Here is a 23,944-nt window from a genome sequence, read left to right on the forward strand (position 1 = left end):
TCTAAGAGTCCAGGAAATCCAGCAGGGTATTTTTGTGCTGGGCTCTTGTTTCCTTAAAAAAAAAAAAAAAAAAAAAAGAAGAAGAAGAAATAAGGAGCTGTTTCCTCTGCTTCTGTATTTCAGCCCAGATCAAAAATCACACACATTGCTACTGTGTTTAAGCTACTGTGCTAAGTTCTCCTTACAAGGAGAAGAACTCAAGAGTATGCAGTCTGATTGAGGATGTTTTTCTGTGGTGTTTGATAACAGAAGGATACCATCACAAATCCAAGAAAATAAATTTATTAAACTTTGAAGGAAAAAAATCCACAGACATAAAGAAAGTTAAATATAAACTGCAGGACACAACTAGTCATACTAGTGAATAATGGCTTGTGTGGCCAGCAAAGTACCAAAATGACATTCGGAGACCGATTGAGGTATTTAGCTATTTTTGGCTATAGAAATGTTGTCAGCCTACTGTGAAATGGTAAGATAGTTTCCCCAAACACACAGTTTTAAGTTGAATTAGGTTCTACATAGATGAAATTGTCTATGAAACTAAATTATATAGCTCTTAGAGAAAACCATAGCAGCAAGATAGCAGAAAACCTATTGAACATTTATTACAAGTAACATATTGAACTTTAAACACCCAATTTTAGTTTTTCACTGTCCTTCCTGCAAGAAAGAAGGAATTTAAAATTACCAACCATTAAGCTTATTTTCTAAAAAGGTCTGAGCTAAATGGCAAATATGCTTTTTAAGTTAAAGCTAACTTTAAAGTTTTATTAACTTTAAAAAAATACTTAAAGTGAGAAGCATTCATGAGTGAGATGAGTCTTCTCTTTTTGACAAACCTTTTGCGGAGCAATCCCAATGCTCCTGTGAATGATGTTTAATTTATTCAGGGATTGAGCAATAATTTATAAATTACTCAGACCTCATTTTCTTCTAACTACCAGCTTTAAGGCCAATTCACTCAGAGAGGAGGTAAAAAACGATGAAACTCATTTCACTGCTTTAAATAAATCCTATAAAAGATGTGGTGAGGAAGAAAGTTTCTGCTATGGGTTTAAATAAATTTTTGAGTTATCTTTCGGGATTTAAAATCTTGGTTTTTTTTTTGGTTTGTTTCTCATTATCACTAACAATGAGCATGTGTCTGGCTATAGGCTATGAAAGAAAAACCTACTTCTTGAACTTTTATTCCATGATCTGGTTAACTTCACTTTGACCAGCTTCAACTTACAAAATGCTTCTTGTTCCTATTCCTTCCTTAGATAAATATGAAATACGAGACACTGCGGTGGAGGTTCTAAGGCTTGACTCTTATGATATGCATGCGCTAAGACACTTTTTTCCAGGGCACTGCAGTGATTAAGCATCCTGGTCAATAGGAACAAGCTGTAATTTCTACTTCTCTTAGTATGTAGCCCTCTGACATGAACCAAAACTTGGGTAAGAAAAGGTTTTTTTTGTTGTTATTCTTCTGTGTGTGTGTTTTGTTTTTTTTGGTTCATGGTAAGTTGACTTGTGCAAACATTTAAAAGTTTTCTAAATTAACAAATATTTGTTTACAAATTCAGATAAGATGAGCACTTTCCAATAATGCAGGTAACTACAATCATTTCAGAATCACTTAAAGAGTTTTAGGAGGTATAAAAAGGGCCTTGTAAAAAACTAGTTTTTCTTCAGGTGCATTGACCAAAGCATTAAACCAGCTTTAGACTGCAGTTATTACATTCTTTAGATGGGTTGGCATGAACTACAGTACACCGTGTACAGTGTAATATAAAATAGCCATGCTTAAAGTGTAAATTATTAAAAATATCTTTATCCATTTTATGCCAAAATAAATGTTTTACATATCCAAACTATTTCTTCTTACCTATAATTTTAGTTCCCAATTATAAAAAAAAATTATCCTGTGCTATAATTTGCATTCAATCTTCCTGAACTGCAAAAGCCACCTGATTTTTCGCTTTTTCAAAAAGCATGATTAACTATACATTAAAAAACATAGCCATTCAATGCTTAGTAGCACAAAATTAACACCCACAATAACAAGACAACAGTCTTTGAGACAGTTCTTTAAAGTATTTACAATTCACAACAGGAATATTTATCTGATTAAGGATTCTTCTTCTTTTTTTAATATAATGTTTCAACATTTCAGGAAAAGGCATTTAGAATTCATATTCCCCACCCTCAACTCACCCCCCTCCCAAAAAAAGTTTAAACATTGTTTTGGTTTAAGCATTCATGCCCCAGCCAACCCTGTGCCATTCAATGGGTAGCTCATGGGAAATCAAAGAAAAGCTATGGCATGATTTTGTTCAGTTGGTCTGTGCTCACATAGCCACATGATGAGAGAAACTCTTTGTCAGGCAAGGGCAGGGCAGTCGCATTGAGTACGAGGCCCTGTGGAGACTGTACTATATGAATGGAGGTATAATCTGGGACAGGTATCTCAGAACTTGGAACATGTTCTGCTGTCCCCGACCTCCCAGCTGTAGTGGTAAGGCTTTCTGTGGTGATGTAAATGTCTTCCTGGTTAAAGCTTGGCTCTACGTGTGATTCAGCCTCGACGTGAGGGGCCAGGGCAATGTACTTTTTGGCGTCTACCTCGCAGAAGTAAGCGGTGTCCACAATGAAGTTAGCTTGGCAGGGTGTGACCACTTCTGGGTGCGTGTCACACTGGGGGTTCCCAGTCTTATTCTTTTGGCCTGGGGAAAGGACCACATTTCCTGCTGGTGTAATGTCGCTTACCTGGGCATAAAAATCAATGTTTGCCAATGAACTTGGATTGCTGAGCTGTGTATGGACAGCTTGATGAGTTGACTCAGTTCCACCAATGAGAAGTGGTCTTGGTTTGTTTTCCTCTACTAGGATAACACTGGGCTGCTGGCTAGCAGGGGCAGCATCATTAGAAGGTGAATTATTTTGATTCTTCTGATCAAGGCATGAGATATCTGCTTCCCCTTTTAACCTTTGTGGCTGAGCAACCTCTGAGGTACCATCGCACATGTCACTGACATGGAAATCAGCCTCCAGAATGTCAGGTTCATAGCAGCTGGTACGCCCAGAGTCGTCATCCTTTGCCCCAAAGATATTGAGTGATTTTTCATGGTCATTGCTCAGAAGTCTGTCTGTGTCTGACCCTTCAGTCTTTTCATCAGGGTCATCAATATCTAGTTCAATAAATTCAACCCAAGAGTCATCATTGTAGAATTCGTGTTTATAGTTGTCATGAATGGCTAAGATTGTATTCACCTCTTCTAATTTTCCTTCCTATAAAATAGAAAAAGAAGATCTATGAAAATAAATTCACAACAATTGATTTAACAAATAATATTGAGTCTAATCAGTAACAAAATCATATAACAAACCATGTAACAAATACATTAGTGAAGAACTTTTCTTTTTTAAAATTATTTTCCATTATGGTTCATCATAGGATACTAAACATAGTTCTCTGTGCTAGACAGAAGGACCTTGTTTATCCATTCCATATATAATAGCATATATCTGCTAACCCCAACATCACACCATCCCTCCTCCAACCCTCTCCCCGTTGGCAATCACGAGTCTATTCTCTATGTCTGTGAGTCTGTTTTTGTTTTGTACATAGATTCATTTGTATCATATTTTAGATTCCAAATATAAGTGGTAACATATGCTATATGTCTTTCTCTTTATGATTTACTTCAGTTAGTATGATAATCTTTAGTTGCATCCTTGTTGCTACAAGTAGCATTATTTCATTCTTTTTTAAATGGCTCAGTAGTACTCCATTGTATATATGTACCACATCTTCATTCATTCATCTGTTGATGGACATTTAGGTTGTTTCCCAGTCTTGGCTATTGTGAATAGTGATTCTGTGAACACAGGGGTGCATGTATCTTCTCGGATTAGAGTTTTGTCTGGATATATGTCTAGAAGTGGGACTGTTGGATCACTGTTGCTGTTATTCAGTCACCAGTCATGTCTGACTCTTTGTGACCCCATGGACCACAGCACGCCAGGCCTTCCTGTCCCTCCCCATCTTCCAAAGTTTGCCCAAGTTCATGTCCATTGCATCAGTGAAGCCATTCAGCTATCTGATCCTCTGATGCTCTCTTCTCCTTCTGCCCTCAATCTTTCCCAGCATCAGGGACTTTTTTGGTGAGTTGGCTGTCTCATCAGATGAACAAAATACTGTCGCTTCAGCATCAGTCCTTCCAATGAGTATTCAGGATTGATCTCCCTTAAGATTGACCGGTTTGATCTCCTTGCTGTACAGGGGACTTTCAGGAGCCTTCTCCATCACCACAGTTTGAAGGCATCAATTCTTTGGTGCTCTGCCTTCTTTACAGTCCATCTGTCACAACTGTATGTGACCACTGGGAAGACCATAGCTTTGACTATACAGACCTTTGTTGGCAGAGTAATGTCTCCACTTTTCATCATGCTGTCTAGGTTTGTCATAGCTTTCCTGCCAACAAAAAGCTTGAATCATATGGTAATTCTTTAGTTTTCTGAGGAATCTCCATATTATAAATATTTTCCATATTGGCTGTACCAACTTACATTCCAACAGTGTAGGAGGGTTCCCTTTTGTTCACATCCTCTCCAGCATCTGTTATTTGTAGTTTTTAATGATGGCCATTCTGACTGGTGTGAGGTGGTACCTCGTTGTAGTTCTGATTTGTACTTCTCTAATAATTAGCAGTGTTTAACATCTTTTCATGTGCCTATTGGCCATTTGTATTTCTTCTTTGAAGAAATATCTGTTTAGGTCTTCTGCCCAGTTTTTGACTGGGTTTTTATTGTTGTTGAGTTGTATGAGCTGTTTTCATATTTTGGGAATGAAGCCCTGGTTGGTCTCATTATTTGCAAATACTTTCTCCCATTATGTAAGTTCTTTTCCTTTATGCTTTCTTTTGCTGTGCAAAAGCTTGTAAGTTTGATTAAGTCCCATTTGTTTATTTTTGCTTTTATTTCTATTGCCTTGGGAAACTGACCTAAGAATACATTGATATGATTTATGTCAGAGAATGTTTTGCCTATGATCTCTTCTAGGAGCTTGATGGTATGTATGTATTAGTTGCTCAGTCGTGTCCAACTCTTTGTGACCCCATGGAGTATAGCCTAGGAGGCTCCTCTGTCCATGGGGATTCTTCAGGAAAGAATACTGAAACGGGTTGCCATGCCCTTCTCCAGGGGATCCTCCCAACCCAGGGATTGAACCCAGGTCTCCTGTATTACAGGCAGATTTTTTACTGTCTGAGCTACCAGGGAAGCTCTGATGGTAAAATGCCTTATATTTAAGTCATCTTGCATGTAACAGTTGGCCTCTTCCCTTCCAACTTGGATAAATTTTCTTTTTCTTGTCTGATTTCTGTGGCTAGGACTTTCAATACTATGTTAAATAGAAGAGGTGAGAGTGGGCATCCTGGTCCTGTTCTAGATTTTAGCATGAAGGCTTTCAGTTTTTCACCATTGGCTATTACATTGGGTGTGGGTTTGTCATTTGGCTTTTATTATGTTGTGATATGTTCCCTTTATACCCACTTTGGTAAGAGTTTTATCGTGAATGGATGTGAAATTTTGTCAGATGGTCTTTTTTCTTGAGATGATCATGTGATTTTGTCTTTTGTTTATGTATCACATTGACTTGTGTATGTTGAGCATCCTTGTGAACTTGGAATGACTCTTGGTTGTAGTATGTGATCTTTTTTTTGTTGTTGCTTTTGGATTTGGTCTGCTAATATTTTGCTGAGAATTTTTGCATCTATATTCCTCAAAGATTGGCCTGTAATTTTCTTTTTTGGTGGTGTTTGTCTGGTTTTGGTATTAGGGTGGTTTCATAGAATGTCTTTGGAGCTAATGGAACTCCTCTTTAGTTTTTTGGAAGCTTTTGAGAAGGATCAGTGTTATTTCTTCTTTGTATGTTTGGTAGAATTCACCTGTAAAGCCATCTGGTCCTGGACTTTTCTTTATAGGAAGTTTTAAAATTACATATTCCATTTTACCTCTAGTGATTGGTCTTTTCTAATTATCTATTTTTTGATTCAATTTTGGTGGGCTGTGATTCAAATCTGGTGGGTATGTTTCTAGAAACTTGTCCATTTATTCTAGGTTGTCAAATTTGTTGGCGTATAATTGTTTATAGCATTCCCTGTGGTCTTTGTTATTATTGTGATATCAGTTTTTATGTCTCCTTTCTCATTTCTTGTTTATTTGGGTTCTCTCTCTTCTTGGTGAGCCTGGCCAGAGGTTTATCAATCTTGTTTACCTTTTCAAAGAATGAACTTTTGGTTTTATTGATTTTTTTTTCTATTTTTTAATCACTATTTTATTTATTTCCTCTTTGATCTTGATTGTTTCCTTCCTTTTGCTGATTTTATGTTTTGTTTGTTCGTTTTCTACTTCAAGTAGTAGATTAGGTTTTTTTCTTGTTTTGATGAAGAAGGCCTGTATAGCTATGAATTTCCCTCTAAGAACTGATTTTGCTACATCTCAAAGATTTTGTATGGTTGTATTTTCATTGTCATCTTTCTCAAGGTAGTTTTAAATTTACTTTCATCATTGACTCATTGGTTTTTTAGTAGCATATTGCTTTGTGATCATTTTTATTTCATTTCTTTTTCTGTGGTTGACTTTTAGTTTCATGCCATTGTGGTGAGAAAAGATGCTTGAGATAATTTCTATATTCTTTGTTGAGGCCTGTTTTTGTGCTCCAGTATGTGGTCAATCCTTGGAGAAGGTGATGGCACCCGACTCCAGTACTCTTGCCTGGAAAATCCCATGGACGGAGGAGCCTGGTAGGCTGCAGTCCATGGGGTTGTGAAGAGTCGGACACAACTGAGCAACTTCACTTTCATGCATTGGAGAGGGAAATGGCAACCCACTCCAGTGTTCTTGCCTGGAGAATCCCAGGGACGGGGGAGCCTGGTAGGCTGCCATCTATGGGGTCGCATAGAGTCGGACACGACTGAAGCGACTTAGCAGCAGCAGCAGCAGCATGTGGTCAATCCTAGAGAATATTTCATGTGCATTTAAAGAATGTGTATTCTGTTTCTTATGGATATGATGTCCTGAAAATATCATTTAGGTCTAACTGTTCTATCATGTCATTTATGATCCCTGTTGCCTTGATTTCTGTCTAGAAGATCTGTCCACTGATGTGAGTAGGGTGTTAAAGGTCTCGTACTATTACTGTATTCCTGTTGGTTTCTCCCTTTATATCTGTTAGGATCTGTTTTATGTATTTGAGTGCTGCAACATTACTGCATCTATGTTGATGAGTATAAAGTTCTTTTCTTGTATTGATCCTTTTATCTTTATATAGTGTCCTTCTTTATCTTTTTTATGGCCTTTATTTTAAGGTATGTTTTGTCTGACATGTATATTGTGATTCCCACTTTGTCATTTCCATTTGCATGAAATCTTCTCCCATCACCTTTCAATCTGTGTGTCCTTTGCTCTAAACTGGGTCTCTTGTAGGCAACATAATGTAGGCTCTCATTTTTTCACATAGTCTGCCACTCTGTGTATTCTGATTGGGACGTCTCGTCCACTGACATTTAAGGCAATTATTAATTGATATGTATTTATTGCTATTTTAAGTCCTGCTTTCCCACTGATTTTTAAATTTCTTCCTTGACCCCCTCCCCCTTCTTTTTTTGTGGTTTGAATTATTTTTGTATTATGTTCTTTTTGGTTTTTGTGAATCTGTTGTTTGTTCTTAATTTGTGGTTACCTTGTTTTTCATGTATGTATATACCATATTATATTCTACCTGCCTTAGACTAGTAATCACACAGGCTCAAACATGTTCTAGGAAATGATTAAAAATTTTTACATTTTTGTACTCTTTTCTCCCACATTTTAGGATTTTGATGTCCTCTTATATCTTCATGTTCATCCTTTTTCTGTTCATTTCGGTTATCATCACTTTCACAGACATTTAAAAAAAAATCTGTATACTGGCTTATTTAGGTGATTTGCTTTCTAACTGTGATTTCCTCTTCTCTATATATTCTTACTTCTTTTAGAGAAGGCCTTTCAATATTTCCTTTGTACGTGTGTACGCTCAGTCATGTCTGACTCTTTGTGATCCCATGGACTATAGCCTGCTAGGCTCCTCTATCCATGGAATTTTCCAGGCAAGAATACTGGAGTGGTTTGCCATTTCCTTCTCCAGGTGTCTACCCATCCCAGTGATTGAACCTGCATCTCTTGCATTGACTGGTGGGTTCTTTACTAGCTGAGCCACCAGGGAAGCCCTTTAGGTAGGGAAGTCCATTCAGTTCAGTTCAGTTGCTCAGTTGTGTTGAACTCTTTGTGACCCCATGGACTGTGGCATGCCAGGCTTCCTTGACCATCACCAACTCCTGGAGTTTACTCAAACTGATGTTCATTGAGTTGGTGATGCCATCCAATCATCCCATCCTCTGTTGTCCCCTTCTCCTCCCACCTTCAATCTTTCCCAGCATCTTTTCCAATGAGTCAGTTCTTCGCATCAGGTGGCCAAAGTAATGGAGTTTCAGCTTCAGCATCAGTCCTTAAAATGAATATTCAGGAATGATTTCTTTAGGATTGACAGGTTTAGTCTCCTTGCAGTCCAAGGGACTCTCAAGGGTCTTCTCCAACACCACAGTTCAAAAGCATCAATTTTTTGGCGCTCAGCTTTCTTCATAGTCCAACTCTGACATCCATACATGACTATTGGAAAAACCATAGCTTTGAGTAGATGGGCTTCTGTTGGCAAAGTAATGTCTCTGCAAACATGCTGTCTAGGTTGGTCATAGCTTTTTGTCCAAGGAGCAAGCGTCTTTTAATTTCATGGCTGCAGTCACCATCTGCAGTGATTTTGGAGACCCTAAAAAATAAAGTCTGACACTGTTTCCATTGTTTCCCCACCTATTTGCCAGGAAGTGATGGGACCAGATGCCATGATCTTAGTTTTTGGAATGTTGAGCTTTAAGCCAACTTTTTCACTCTCCTCTTTCACCTTCATCAAGAGGCTATTTAGTTCTTCACTTTCTGCCTTAAGGGTGGTGTCATCTGCATATCTGAGGTTATTGATATTCTTCCCAGCAATCTTGATTCCAGCTTGTGCTTCATTCAGCCCAGAATGTCCCATGATGCACTCTGCATATACGTTAAATAAACAGCGTGACAATATACAGCCCTGATGTACTCCTTTCTCGATTTGGAACCAGTCTGCTGTTCCATGTCCAGTTCTAACTGTTGCTTCCTGACCTGCATACAGATTTCTCAGGAGGCAGGTCAGGTGGTCTGGTATTCCCATCTCTTTCAGAATTTTCTAGAGTTTATCGTGATCCACACAGTCAAAGGCTTTGGCATAGTCCATAAAGCAGAAGTAGATGTTTTTCTGGAACACTCTTGCTTTTTTGATGATCCAATTTGATCTCTGTTTCCTCTGCCTTTTCTAAATTCAGCTTGAACATCTGGAAGTTTTTGGTTCATGTATTGTTGAAGCCTGGTTTGGAGAATTTTGAGCATTACTTTACTAGCATGTGAGATGAGTGTAATTGTGCGGTAGTTTGAACATTCTTTAGCTTTGACTTTTTTTGGGATTGGAATGAAAACTGATCTTTTCCAGTCCTGTGGCCACTGCTGAGTTTCCCAAAATTTGCTGGCATATTGAGTGCAGCACTTTCACAGCATCATCTTTTAGGATTTGAAATAGCTCGACTGGAATTCCATCATCTCCACTAGCTTTGTTCACAGTGATGCTCCCTAAAGCCCACTTGACTTTTCATTCCAGGATGTCTGGCTCTAAATGAGTGATCACACCATCGTGGTTATCTGGGTTGTGAAGATCTTTTTTGTATAGTTGTTTTGTGTATTCTTGCCATTTCTTCTTAATATCTTCTGCTTCTGTTAGGTCCATACCGTTTCTGTCCTTTATCAAGCCCATCTTTGATGAAATGTTCCCTTGTTATCTCTGATTTTCTTGAAGAGATCTCTAGTCTTTTCCATTCTATTGTTTCCCTCTATTTCTTTGTATTGATCACTGAGGAAGGCTCAGATTATGAACTCCTTACTGCCAAATTCAGACTTAAATTGAAGAAAGTAGGGAAAACCACTAGACCATTCAGATATGACTTAAATCCCTTATGATTATACCATGGAAGTGAGAAACACATTCAAGGGATTAGATCTGATAGAGTGCGTGAAGAACTATGGACAGAGGTTCGTGACATTGTACATAAGAGAATGATCAAGAACATCCCTAAGAGAAGGAAATGCAAAAGGTGAAATGATTGTCTGAGGAGGCCTTACAAATAGCTGAGAAAAGAAGAGAAACTAAAGGTAAAGGAAAAAAGGAAAGATATATTCATTTGAATGCAGAGTTCCAAAGAATAGCAAGGAGAGATAAGAAAGCCTTCCTCAGTGATCAATGCAAAGAAATAGAGGAAAACAATAGAAGGGAAGTCCTTTAGGGCAGGTTTAGTATTGCTGTATTCTTTTAGTTTTTGTTTGTCTGAGGAATTCATCTCATATTCTAAATAATAATCTTGCTGGGTAGAACATCCTAGATTGCAGCTTTTTCCGTTTCAGGACTTTTTTTTTTTTTTTTCTTGGGGATTAACATTTTTTTTTTAAATTTTATTTTATTTTTAAACTTTACATAATTGTATTAGTTTTGCCAAATATCAAAATGAATCTGCCACAGGTATACATGTGTTCCCCATCCTGAACCTATATCTTGCCACTCCTTTCTGGCCTGCAGTGTTTCTGTATAGAAATCAGTGGATAGCTTTATGGGGGTTCCCTTGTAATCAACTCTTTTTTTTTTTTTTCTTGATGCCTTTAGAATCCTCTATTTTACTTTTGCTATATTTATCATAATATGTCTTGGTGTGTTTGGGTTTACCTTGTTTGGGACTCCGTGCTTCCTATACCTGGATGTTTCTTTCTTTAGGTTTGGGAAGTTTTCAGCATTCCAAATACATTTTCAATACCCTTTTCTCTTTCTTCCCCTTCTGGAATCCCTATTATGCATAAATTGGCAAGGGAAGAAAGACTCCAGTGTTCTTGGGCTTCCCTGGTGGCTCAGCTAGTAAAGAATTTGCCTGCAATGTGGGAGATCTGGGTTTGATCCTCGGGTTGGGAAGATCCCCTGGAGAAGGGAAAGTCTACCCACTCCAGTATTCTGGCTGGAAGAATTCTATGGACTATTTAGTCCATAGGGTCGCAAAGAGTTGGACATGACTGAGCAACTTTCACTCGGCAAGATTTGTATTATCCCATAGGTCTCTTATATTGCTTTCATTTTTTTTTGTTGTTATTGTTTCAATTTGACTTTCTGTCTGCTGTCCTGATTGGTTGATTTCCATTATTTTTTCTTTCAGGTCACGTATTCATTTTTCTGCATTATTCCTCCTGCTATTCATTGCTTTTAGTTTAGTGTTCATCTTGGCAAATGAGTTTTCTATTTCTTTGTTCTTCCTTATAGTTTCTAATTTCTTTTTACAGTACTCTGCATTTCTGTCAACAGCCTGTCTTAATTCCTTCAGTATTTGCATTATCTTCTTTTTTGAAGTAGATGTCTATTAGACTGAAGAGGTCTGTTTCATTGTTCTTTCAGGGGAATTCTCTCGGTTTAAAAGGGAATTGTTCCTCTGCTTCTTCATCTTACTTATTTCTCTTATTCTGTGAGTTTAGAAGAATTAATGATCTATGGTCTTAGAGGACTATTTATATGTGGCATTTTTCCTATGTAGTTTGTGTGGGTTTAATATTTTTAGTGGGCTTTACTGGTTCAGTTCAGTCTCTCAGTCATGTCTGACTGTTTGCGACCCCATGGAATGCAGCACATCAGGCCTCCCTGTCCATCACCAACTCCCGGAGTTTACTCAAACTCATGTCCATTGAGTCAGTGATGCCATCCAACCATCTCATCCTCTGTTGTCCCCTTCTTCTCCTGCCTTCAATCTTTCCCAGCATCAGGGTGTCTTCAAATGAGTGAACTCTTTGCATCAGGTGGCCAAAGTACTGGAGTTTCAGCTTTAACATCAATCCTTCCAATGAATACTCAGGACTGATCTCCTTTAGGATGGACTGGTTGGATCTCTTTGCAATCCAAGGGACTCTCAAGAGTCTTCTCCAACACCACAGTTCAAAACCATCAATTCTTCAGCACTCAGCTTTCTTTATAGTCCAACTCTCATATCGATACATGACTACTGGAAAAACCATAGCCTTGACTAGATGGACCTTTGTTGGCAAAGTGATGTCTCTGCTTTTTAATATGCTGTCTAGGCTGGTCATAACTTTTCTACCAAGGAGCAAGCGTCTTTTAATTTCATGGCTGCAGTCACCATCTGCAGTGATTTTGGAGCCCAAGAAAATAAAGTCTCTCACTGTTTCCACTGTTTCCCCATCTATTTCCCATGAAGTGATGGGACTGGATGCCATGATCTTAGTTTTCTGAATGTTGAGCTTTAACCAACTTTTTTACTCTCCTCTTTGACTTTCATCAAGAGGCTCTTTAGTTCCTTTTCACTTTCTGCCATAAGGGTCGTGTCATCTGCATATCTGAGGTTATTGATATTTCTCCTGGCAATCTTGATTCTAGCTTGTGCTTCATCCAGCCCAGCATTTCTCATGATATATTCTGCATATAAGTTAAATAAGCAGGGTGACAATATATAGCCTTAAGGTACTCCTTTTCCAATTTGGAACCAGTCTGTTGTTCCATGTCCAGTTCTAACTGTTGCTTCCAGACCTGCATACAGATTTCTCAAGAGGCAGGTCCGGTGGTCTGGTATTCCCATCTCTTTCAGAATTTTCCAGTTTATTGTGATCCACACAGTCAGAGGCTTCCCTTGTGTCTCAGTAGTAAAGAATATGCCTGCCAATGCAGGAGATATGGGTTTGATCCCTGGGTTGGGAAGATCCCCTGGAGAGGGAAATGGCAATCCACTCTAGTAGTTTGTTTTTATTATGGATGCCTGTCATTTTTTCCCTCAGTATCTGCTGGCCTTATTCCCTTGATAAGGAGAGTGTGCAAGTGTGATAGCTGGTGCCCAATCCTCAGGTAATCTGTGGTGGCTCATGTGTGCCCCTGGAGCACGTGTTGGGAGCAGAGGTGGTGAGGTGCTCCTTGAGTCTACAAGGAAGGTGGTGTCAGCTCATGACCACTCCTGAAGTGTAGGGGGTGGGTAGTGGCTTGTGATAGCTCTTGGAGCTGGTGAGGGGGGTGCCTGTTACCTGAGAGCAGATGCAGGGACCCTCACCCAAACAACGGTGCCTGGCCTCTAAGACGGTCCAGGCTTCCACCATGTACATCCTCAGGTGCGGTTACACCAAACTGCAGCCCCTTCAGGCTGTTTTTACACAACCAACTCAAGTCCTTTCCCTGGGTCTAATCTCTGAAGCCTGAGCTTCAGCACCCAGCCTGCACCAGTGGACATGGGTCTCTGGCTGGGGAGTGCAGGGGAGTGGCACTGACCATCTGTTCAGGTTTCTCTACATGCTAGCTGCTACAAACCCGTTCCTGTGTTCTTCTCTAAAGCTCTGAAGCTCCCCCTCTGTCCTGGCTGATCTCCCCACCAGTGAAGGGACTTCCTGGGGTGGAGTCCCTTTCCAGTTTCTTTCTTTATTCTTTTGCCCTACCCAGTTACATGGAGATTTTCTTGCCCTTTCCAGAGTTTGGATGTCTTCTGCCAGTGTTCAGTAGATATTCTCTGAGGATCAATCCATATGTAGATGTATTTTTGATAAATTTGTGGGAGGAGGTGAGCTTCATGTTCTACTACTCTGTCATCTTGATTCAGAAGTCAAGAGCTTTTAAATACGTAAGACATCCTCATAATTTTAAGGGATATATTATTTAAAAACTTTTCCCAGAAGGAATACAAAAATTAAATGTGATACATATAGCTTGCAAAAGGTTTCAACATAAGGCTCTGTTCTTAAGGTAACATTTAATTAGTGTCATGTACAACTTAGATATTTTATTAATTACCTTGAGGAGATCTGGATCAATTCCTTTAATCTTTGGAACTGGAACTGGGGGTAGAATCAGCATCTTAATCCTTGAAAACAAAATTTTGTTTTGATGTAAGTTACTCATTCTCATTTCAAAAGACAGAAATAAAATATTGACAATATTATTACTAATATAAAGTAACAGAATATTTGGAATAAGTGAATCTGAGAAAGAGAAGGAAAAGCATTAAGCAGTGAATGATGAGGCAAAACTAAAGAATGGAAAAAAACCCTCATCTGAAGTGAATTTAAATAAAATGTGGTTTTCCTATAACTTTTCCTTAATGTCTTTTATAAAGTTTCAGAATTGGGAGTTAGACATTTAATTCCATCTGAAGCCAATTTCCATGTCAGTTATAAGGAGGTAATTTTAATACATAATTCGTTGGGGAAGGGGAGGAGAAAGAGCCAATCCATGTAGAGATATGCACCCTAAAAAAAGAGTGGGCTGAGATAAGTTCATACCACAATGCTCACATGAATTATTAAATTACTTAAGATAATCTCATTAACCAGGATGTCATTGTGTGGTTCATTTCAGTTGGGACAGACTAAATATGAACTATTTCTAATCAGTACAGGTTTATATACACAATTCTATAATGCACTTAAATTTTCTGTTCCAAATATCTACATTACTTTTTGACCATAATTTATTTCAATGTCTATCCTGCCTATCTTGTGCCTAAGTGTATTCCCAGCACTTAGAAAATTTCTGGCACAGAGAAACATTGCCTGAATAAATCTGAGTAAATCATTTGTCTATTTCATTAATAGTGTGAATAGAGTTTTCATTTTAAAATCAACACTGTGGCCCTGGAATAGAGATTATCCATTCTAATCTGATTTTTGGATATCAGATGATATTCTACTCAGTGTGAATAAATAGTCTGGTCTACTCAATAGGGAGGGCTTCCTGGGTAGCTCAGCTGGTAAAGAATCTGCCAGCAGTGCAGGAGAGCCTGGTTTGATCCCTGGCTTGAGAAGATCCCCTGGAGGAGAGCATGGCAACCCACTCCAGTATTCTCACCTGAAGAATCCCCATGGACAGAGGAGCCTGGTGGGTTACAGTCCATGGTGTTGAAAAGAGTCGCACACAACTGAGCAACTAAGCACAGCAGTCAATAGGGAACCCATTCTCTGAATGTTTCCATCACTTTTTAACCTAATCCAAGGCAAATTTCATTTTGTAAGTTGAGTTTGAGTAGACTCACTAGTTTTACTTAGTGGGACAAGTGTTAAATTGTTACTGATGAATAGAAATAATAGGAAAAAAAAAGCATGCTATTAATAACTGCTACCACTTTTGAATGCCTCTAATAATGCCTCCAAACACCGAAACTGTGTTGGCAAATTTCAGTCTGTGGGCCAAATCTGTTCTGCCCTCTGTTTTTGTAAAGAAAGTTCTTTTAGAACATGGAGTCAAGTTCAGTTTACATATTATCTATGTAACATAGTTTATATATTATCTACAGCTGCCTTCATGACACAGTGGCAGAAATGAGTAGTAGTGACAGAGACTGCATAGCCCAGAAAGCCGAAGATTTACTGTTCGGTTATTTTTAAAACAACTTTGCCAACACTTGCACTAAACATTTCCTTTGGTGCTTACCACGACCAGGGAGGAAGAAGATATTATCTATGGAAAGATTTCGAGATTTAAGGAACATGTTCAAATCACACACTAATACTTGGTTCAGCTGGCACTCAAATTCAAAGCAGCTGACTCCAAAACCCATGCCCTTTGCTTTCTGTCATGCTGCTGGGTTAACTTGGTTCTGCATTTCTAAATAAATAATTCACAGGTTCTGTTGTTGTTTAGTTGCTAACTCATGTCTGACTCTTGCAATCCCATGGACTGCAGCACACCAGCAGGCTCCTCTATTCTCCATTAACTTCTGGAGTTTGCTTAAGCTCATGTCCATTGAGTTGGTGTTGCTATCTAACCATCTCATTCTCAGCTGCCCCTTTCTCCTTTTGCCTTCAGTCTTTCCCAGCATCAGGGTCTTTTCCAATTAGTCAGTTCTTCGCATCAGGTGGCCAAAGTATTGGAATTTCAGCTTTAGCATCAGTCCTTCTGATGAATTAGTCAGGACTGATTTCCTTTAGGATTGACTGATTTGATCTCCTTGCTGTCCAAGGGACTCTCCCAGCATCACAATTCAAAAGAATCAGTTCTTCAGCACTCAGCTTTCTTTATGGTCCAACTCTCACATATGTACATGACTACCGGAAAAATCATACCTTTTTTTGACTATGTGGACCTTTGTTGGCAAAGTGTTATCTCTGCTTTTTAATATGCTGTCTAGATGTGTGATAGCTTTCCTTCCATGGAGCAGCATCTTTTAATTTCATGGCTGTAGTCACTGTCGGCAGTGATTTTGGAGCCCAAGAAAATAAAATCTGTCACTACTTCCACTTTTTCCCCTTCTATTTGCCATAAAGTGATGGGACTGGATGCCATAATCTTAGTTTTTTTTGAATGTTGTTTCAAACCAGCTTTTTCACTCTCTTTTCACCCTCATCAAGAGACTCTTTAGTTCCTCTTTGCTTTCTGCCATTAGAGTAATGTCATCTGCATATCTGAGGTTATTGATATTTCTCCCAGCAGTCTTGCTTCCAGTTTGTGATTCGTCCAGCCCAGCATTTAGCATGATACTCTCCAAATAAGTTTAATAAGCAGGGTAACAATATATAGCCTTGACGTACTCCTCTCCCAATTTTGAGCCAGTCTGTTGTTCTGTGTCCGGTTCTAACTATTGCATACAAGTTTCTCACGAGACAGGTGAAGTGGTCTGGTATTTCCATCTCTTTAGGAATTTTCTACAGTTTGTTGTGATCCACACAATCAAAGGCTTTACCGTAGTCAATGAAGCAGAAGTAAATGTTTTTCTGGAATTCCCTTGCTTTCCCCATGAGCCAACAGATGTTGGCAATTTGATCTCTGGTTCCTCTGCCTTTTCTAAATTTAGCTGGTATATCTGGAAGTTCTTGGTTCACATACTGTTGAAGCCTAGCTTGAAGGATTTTGAGCATTACCTTGCTAGCATGTGAAATGAGCACAATTGTACAGTAGCTTGAACACTCTTTGGTATTGCCCTTCTTTGGGACTGGAATGAAAACTGACCTTTTCTAGTCCTGTGGCCACTGCTGAGTTTTCCAAATTTGCTGACATATTGAGTGCAGAACTTTCGCAGCATCATCTTTCAGGATTTGAAATAGCTTAGTTGGAATTCGGTCATGTTCACTAGCTTTGTTTGTAGTAATGCTTCCTGAGGCCCACTTGACTTTATACTCCAGGATGTCTGACTCTAGGTAGTGACTACACCATCGTGGTTATCTGGGTCATTAAGACCTTTTTTGTATAGTTCTTTTGTGTATTCATGCCACCTCTTTTTAATCTCTTCTGCTTCTGTTAGGTCCTTACTATTTCTGTCCTTTATCCTGCCCATCCTTGCATGAAATGTTCCTTTGATATCTTCAATTTTATTGAAGAAATCTCTAGTCTTTCCCATTCTAGTGTTTTTTTTTTATTTCTTTGCATTGTTCATTTAGCAAGGTGAGATAAGAAGGCCTTCTTATTCTCTGGAACTCTGCATTCAGTTGGGTATGTTTTACCCTTTCTCCCATGCCTTTCGCTTCTCTCCTTTTCTCAGCTATTTGTAAAGCCCCCCGCCCCTGCCCCCAACAACCACTTTGCCTCCTTGCATTTCTTTTTCTTTGGGATGGTTTTGGTCACTGCCTCCTGTACAATGTTACGAACTTCCATAATTCTTTAGATACTCTGTGTCCCAGATCTAATCCTTTGAATCTATTCATCACCTCTACTGCATAATCATAAGGGATTCGATTTAGGTCATGCCTGAAAGGCCTAGTGGTTTTCCCTACTTTCTTCTATTTAAGCCTGAATTTTGCAATAAGGAGCTGATGATCTGAGCCACAGTCAGCTCCATGTCTTCTTTTTGCCGACTGTATAGAGCTTCACAGGTTCAAAACCAAAAATGTAACATAACTCTAATTACAGGAAATAAAGATCCCCAAATATGCTTTGCCCTGTATGGGTCCCTCTTTTTTTTTTTTTTTTAAGAGGATGATGCATTTAGGTACTTGAGAGTCAGCTGTCAGGGAAGTGTTGTTGCCTTTAGGCTAGGGTGGCACACCCTGTAGCCTGGAGCGACCAAGCCAGTCATAAGGAGAGATGGGAATTGTGACAGAGAACATGAGCCCTTTCCGAATGGGATGGTTGGTCCTCTGTCTCGGGACATATTGCCATGCAGGATTATCAACCCAGTTTCACTATTTTTTTTTTTTTTTTTAATATGGCAATGACTTAAAAATTTTTAAATTTATTTTGGGTGTTCTGGTCTTTGTTGCTGCACAGGCTTTTCTCTAGTTGTGGGGAGTGGGTTCTACTCTAGTTTTTGTGCGTGGGCTTCTCACTGCAGTGGCTTCTCTTATTGCAGAGCATGGACTCAAGGGCCTGTGGGCTTCAGTAGCTGCAGTTCCTGAGTTCTAGAGCACAGGCTCAATGGTTGTGGTGCAGACGATGAGTTACTACATAGCATGTTGGATCTTCCCAGACCAAGGATCGTACACATGTCTCCTGCACTGGCAGGCAGATTCTTAACGACTATACCTACCACCAGGGAAGTCCAAGATCTCTGTTTTTAAAATAATCTAGTAATCTTGATTTTTGTGTGAAAATTCCCTGTTTTAGAAACACTTTGTAGCAAAACTGTCCCTCAAAAATCAGAAGGAAAAAAAAAAAAAAAAACCCCAGCAAAACATGGATCTGCAGGCTGAATCTGGCTTTCAGGTTGCCACTTCTGTTTTATGTTGATTCAGTTATTTCGTTCCTGATTTAGTCATATAGCTTGATGGCTACAGTAAGTTGTATGGTGGGAGCAACAGAGTATAGAATAAAGATAAACTGGCATGAAACTATGTTTCTGATCTTTAATTCAAATCCAAATTACACTATACATTTTACTAGAGTTGACTCTTAATGATTTGGATTAAGAAAGGGAACAGTGGCTTGGTTTGTGAACTAACAAAATCTCAAGCAAACACAAGGAGCACCTGAAATCCTTTATAGTCCTGAAGTTCTGCGGTAACTGACATAGTATCTCATTCTTTTGAGTTTTATTTTAATTGTTCTTTCTACACTTGCTGACAGCTATTTTCTACCATTTCCTGCTTTCATTAGAACATGGAAATTTAGACAATGATAAGGGTTTTTGTGGGCATATGAAAAAGGAAGATAAGTTTTTTGTTGAAAAGAATTAAATTCAGAACAGGGAATTTGGCAGTACAAATAGATTTTCAAATTTTTTTCCAATTTGGTGATTTTGACCAAGTGTCATAGTTAAAAAAACTTCATTATTCATAGAAAACTATCTTTTAGACAAAGGTTAATATATTTCCTTTGTAATTCTATTTGATCAGAGGATGACTTTTTCTTCCAAATATTGTTAGCTAATGTAATTTAGCAACATAAATTTGCTTGGCCTTCGTGATGACTTGAAATTGACAACTAATGTTAAAAGTAAATTACTTTATGTATGTAGTGAGTTTATCTGCTGTAGTTATATATAAATTAGCCTATCACCTAACTGGACAGTTCAGTGAATTCAAATTAATCTACAGAATAATTTGGCTCCTTTGGTATTACTTAAGTAATGAATACATTTAAGTAAATAATTGTTTAGAATTTTATTTACTAATTTCCTCCCTCCCAAACTGAAAGCTGCTGTTAGACAATAATGTTGCTAGAAAGATAGAAAACAAAATTCTCCAGAGTTAATTTTGTCCCCCTGAGTTTACATTACTAAATTGGAGATGAAACTCTACTAAAAATAATCCTTCCTGCATCCACTTGGAGACTTTTAAGCATGCTTGACACTCTGTAACTCTAGAATTCTTCTATTGAAATTCTGTTTTGATGTTTACAAATGCTATACAGCTTCAAAACAAAGTAAAAAAATTTCACAATATATTCATAATATAAAGCCTATTTTGATTTCTAGATGCCTCATGGCTTCACCTGGAGAACTTGTATTTGGTTTTAGATAGAGTAACCAACTGTCTCGGTTTGCCTAGACACAGAATTTTTAGTGTTAAAACCAGGAAAGTCCCAGGCAAATGGAGTGTTAGCTACCCTAATTCTAGGAGAAGGGACAAGATTAACCTATGGGACTTAAGGCATATTCTAAATGTAAGAAAACTGGCAACCCACACCAGTAACTTTTCCAGTATTTTGTATTAAAAGTTTCTGTAGTCTATACTGAGTTTCTTTCAAGAATGAAAATAGAATAATGGTCCTTACAGCTTAAGGGAAACTTAAACATCATACAATCCACCACCCTCAAATTACCCATGAGAACGTGGAGTCCTAGAGATAAAGGGACTCAAATGAACTCAAACAACAGTGGCAGAATAATAACTGAAACCTGCCTTCTGGCTGCAAGAGGATGCAGGATGGTGTCCTCAAACTTAGAATTTTATCTCTGACAAAAGAAGGTAAAATACCAAACTGTAAGTAGCCAACCAATTTAAATAAACCCAAATTTACTTAAGATTGGTATCATATGAAGTCTAAAGAAAGGTTTTATTAGACTGAATTATCTAGTAGCTTTAGTTCACCACTTAAATTTTTGCTCAAAGCTACCTCTGGGTCCTGGAATAAATATCAGTGCGGAACTTTAAGGTGCATGTCACATGGTATGTAGTCACTAGCCTCACCCTCTTAACATCCTATGCAACTTTCCAGATAAAACTGAGACCTGTGTTGTCTCTCTGTGGACACAACAAAGATGTAAATGTAGAGCGATAACGTTTCACTGGGTTGATGAAACACTTCACTCAGGATTCACAAAAGAAAACATCAAACAAAAAATGGAAACATGGACATTTGCTAAATAACTGGCAAAACATATCAGAGTAGGTTATATCACACTTACCTTTGCTGTTTAGAAAATATGAGTAAAAATAATGTCACTGCTAGCCCAAGTATTCCAAAGATAATAATTAAGAACCATGGAAACTGGAAATCTGAAAAACACAAAAATAATATCTCACAGAACTATGAACAGTTGAAGTTTATATCTCATTCTCCTGTTCCACATAAAACTTCCTAATTTGTATTCATCTAGTAAAGTCAATGATTTCACTTGATAGCCACTGAAATAGAATGCAATTACTTAGTATTTTCTAAGAACACCTCTATCCACTTCTTCAGATCCTTTTGTATACCAAAAAAAAAAGAGTAACAGCATACAATTTAAGCACAATCCATGTTTATTATATAAACAACCTGCTTTAAACATCTTATGTGTTCAGGGTGTGTCATTAAAAGGCTTTAGCTTGAGGGAAAAGTGATGCTTGTTAATATACTACTTTACCTAAATAATGTCCAATTCTTTTTTTTTTTTAATGTGATCTTTAGATCTAGATCTGATCTAGACTGAGGATCCATCAAAAAGATGGGGGCCAAGTTGTATTTTTGAATCATTATTAAAACTTCTTAGATATGCAGGGTGTACATTTTTACAGCGTAAAAAGTACTGTTTGACAGAAGATCAGTACTAGGACTCTCAGATTTTAGAATGCTGTTCAGTTGCTAAGTCATGTCTGACTCTTTGCAACCCCATGAACTGCAGCATGCCAGCCTTCCTTATCCTTCATTATCTGCCAGAGTTTGCTCAAACTCATGTTCATTGAGTCATGCCCATTGATTCAGATTTTAGTATAATTGATAGAAAATTTGTGGGAGACTGTTTGTAAAACTTCTATTTCATTTCTTTAGAACAAGTGCCACAGTGGCAGAGGTTGACTACTTTTAAGGTGGAATTTCCCTGGTGGCTCAGACTGTAAAGGATCTGCCTGCAAGGTGGGGAAAGATCCCCTGGAGAAGGGAATGGGTACCCACTCCAGTATTCTTGTCTGGAGAATCCCACTGACAGAGGGGCTTTGTGGGCTACAGTCCTTGAGGTGGCAAAGAGTAGGACACGACTGAGCAGCTAACACTTTCCCACTTTTTTTCACTTTTACCATAACACTGCTTTACTGAAAGAAAGCTTTTATGCTGTGATATTCTTTTATTTATTTTCTTATTCACATATTAAAATCTACAAGGGAGCTATTATGCATGTTATAAAGAATTAGTGGGGGAGAGAATACCATTTTTTTTGTTCTTGTGGTATCTATAATTTTATATCAATGATATATACTTAGGAACATAATATAAAGCAAGAGTTTTTTTTCCTTTTCTAACAGAAGTAAAAAGTTGTTTAAAAAAATCTTTAAGTGAATTAAATGCCATCACGATAAAGGGCATGTGGCAGATATACTTTTTCTTAAAAATTTAATTTAATTTTTACTATAAATTTATTTAATTGGAGGCTAATTACTTTACAATATTGTATTGGTTTTGCCATACATTGCAAATGTACTTTTAAGCCAGAATTTCCATATATCAAATACTGTCTGAAACAAGCCTACTGAGGAGAGCTTAGAAAAAATGGTGTTATAGACATTTTCACCTGTGCTATATAGCATCATGGGTTCTACCTGTACCATATGTGCAGAAACAATTGTGTTTATATTTTAAAATTACATTTCTTTTATATAGGATCTTCAAATATTCTATGTCACCCTTGAGCATAACTAGCACATGATTTATCAAGCCTTCCTCCAGATAAAAGCCACACACCAACTTTCTAAAACCAATAAGCACCTGCCATTGACCACTTATGCTGATTCAATACTAGGCTTTCTCTTAGAAGCCACATAGATAGCCATCCATCCAGATTCAGAATTTCTTCTCTGTATATTTGAAAAACCTTTTTTTATTATTATAAATGCAAAACAAACTCAAACGAAATATTAGAAATACAGAAACATATAAAGAAAAGAATCACCTGAAATTCTATCTGGAATTATCACCCCACTCTCCTCCATCAGTAACTTTGTGTCTCTTCTCCTCTTTAACTTGCACCTACATCATGACTTTTCCTGAACAATTCAGAAGTGAAATCCTCCTTCCTCTTTCGTAATGGATAATACTTGTTACAGGTAGTGAACTCCAGGTCCCTCATCCTGAAAACTGAGGCTAATGTACATTGATCTGGACAACACTCTAACAGTATAGGGAATGTATGCCTGTGTATTGACAGAAACCATGTTGGCTGCCACCTTAATCTCTTAGGTTTACCTTCTTCACATGCAGATGGGTTCATCTGAGGAAATGTTATCAGGAGCACCTCACTGAACTTGCCATATTTTTCAGTGTTTCGTTGTCTGGTTCTCACACGCACTTCATACTCTTTATCCAGTCTCAACGAGTACATCGGAACTGATGTTACCATTAAAGGGTCCATCTTTCAAGACAAAATATAAAACTTACTGGTTAGAGAGTCAACAACTCAATGCAATAAGCTCCATGAGGTGCTTCTGCATTTTTATTCAAAATGAATTTCTGGAAAGTAGGAAATACTTTAAAATGCACTCCTGGAGTTTGCTATTTAGAGAAAGATCTAAGTAAGTAACTTAGTAACACATTGTAAATTAACTACACTTCAATTTAAAAATGGTAAAAAAGTCACTTTGTTAAATAAATCACAGTCCTCAAATTAGTTCTGTTATAAACCCAAAGATATAATAGACTTGTTAAAAGAAATGCATCTCTATTCTTGCATTAGGCTGTCAGATATTCTCCTAAGATCAAAGCATAATAGAATTATTATAGAGGATGGCAGAATTATAAAGAAGATTACAGACACACTGCCTACCCTTTGGAATATTACATTGTTATGTAAAGACATCAGGACAGTAAAAACCAAACATATTTCCTATTCTCTATGTCTATATCTGTTCTTTGGAAATCCTGGGTAGTCATTCATATGATCACAGAATTGTAAAGTGTTCTAGAAAAATCAGTTGTCTTAAAGTT

At 37.9% G+C, this 23,944-nt stretch overlaps 1 protein-coding gene across 7 annotated transcripts in view; it reads right to left on the bottom strand.

Annotated features, from left to right (window-relative positions):
• Positions 1–266: 266 nt before the first annotated feature.
• The window catches only part of GHR (growth hormone receptor), a 311,385-nt gene continuing 287,707 nt past the window's right edge, over positions 267–23,944 (bottom strand). For all 7 annotated transcript variants that reach the window (XM_070774715.1, XM_019982777.2, XM_070774714.1 and 4 more), the window contains 4 exons: positions 23,207–23,372; positions 20,955–21,045; positions 13,973–14,042; positions 267–3,273 (listed from right to left, as the gene is read on the bottom strand). In XM_070774715.1, coding sequence (XP_070630816.1) covers positions 2,302–3,273; positions 13,973–14,042; positions 20,955–21,045; positions 23,207–23,372 — 1,299 coding nt within the window. In that variant the 3' untranslated portion in view covers positions 267–2,301. The remainder of the gene's footprint in view (positions 3,274–13,972; positions 14,043–20,954; positions 21,046–23,206; positions 23,373–23,944) is intronic.

The sequence above is a fragment of the Bos indicus genome, chromosome 20 (genome assembly GCF_029378745.1).
Source record: "Bos indicus isolate NIAB-ARS_2022 breed Sahiwal x Tharparkar chromosome 20, NIAB-ARS_B.indTharparkar_mat_pri_1.0, whole genome shotgun sequence".
In the NCBI taxonomy this organism is placed as follows: Eukaryota; Metazoa; Chordata; class Mammalia; order Artiodactyla; family Bovidae; genus Bos; species Bos indicus.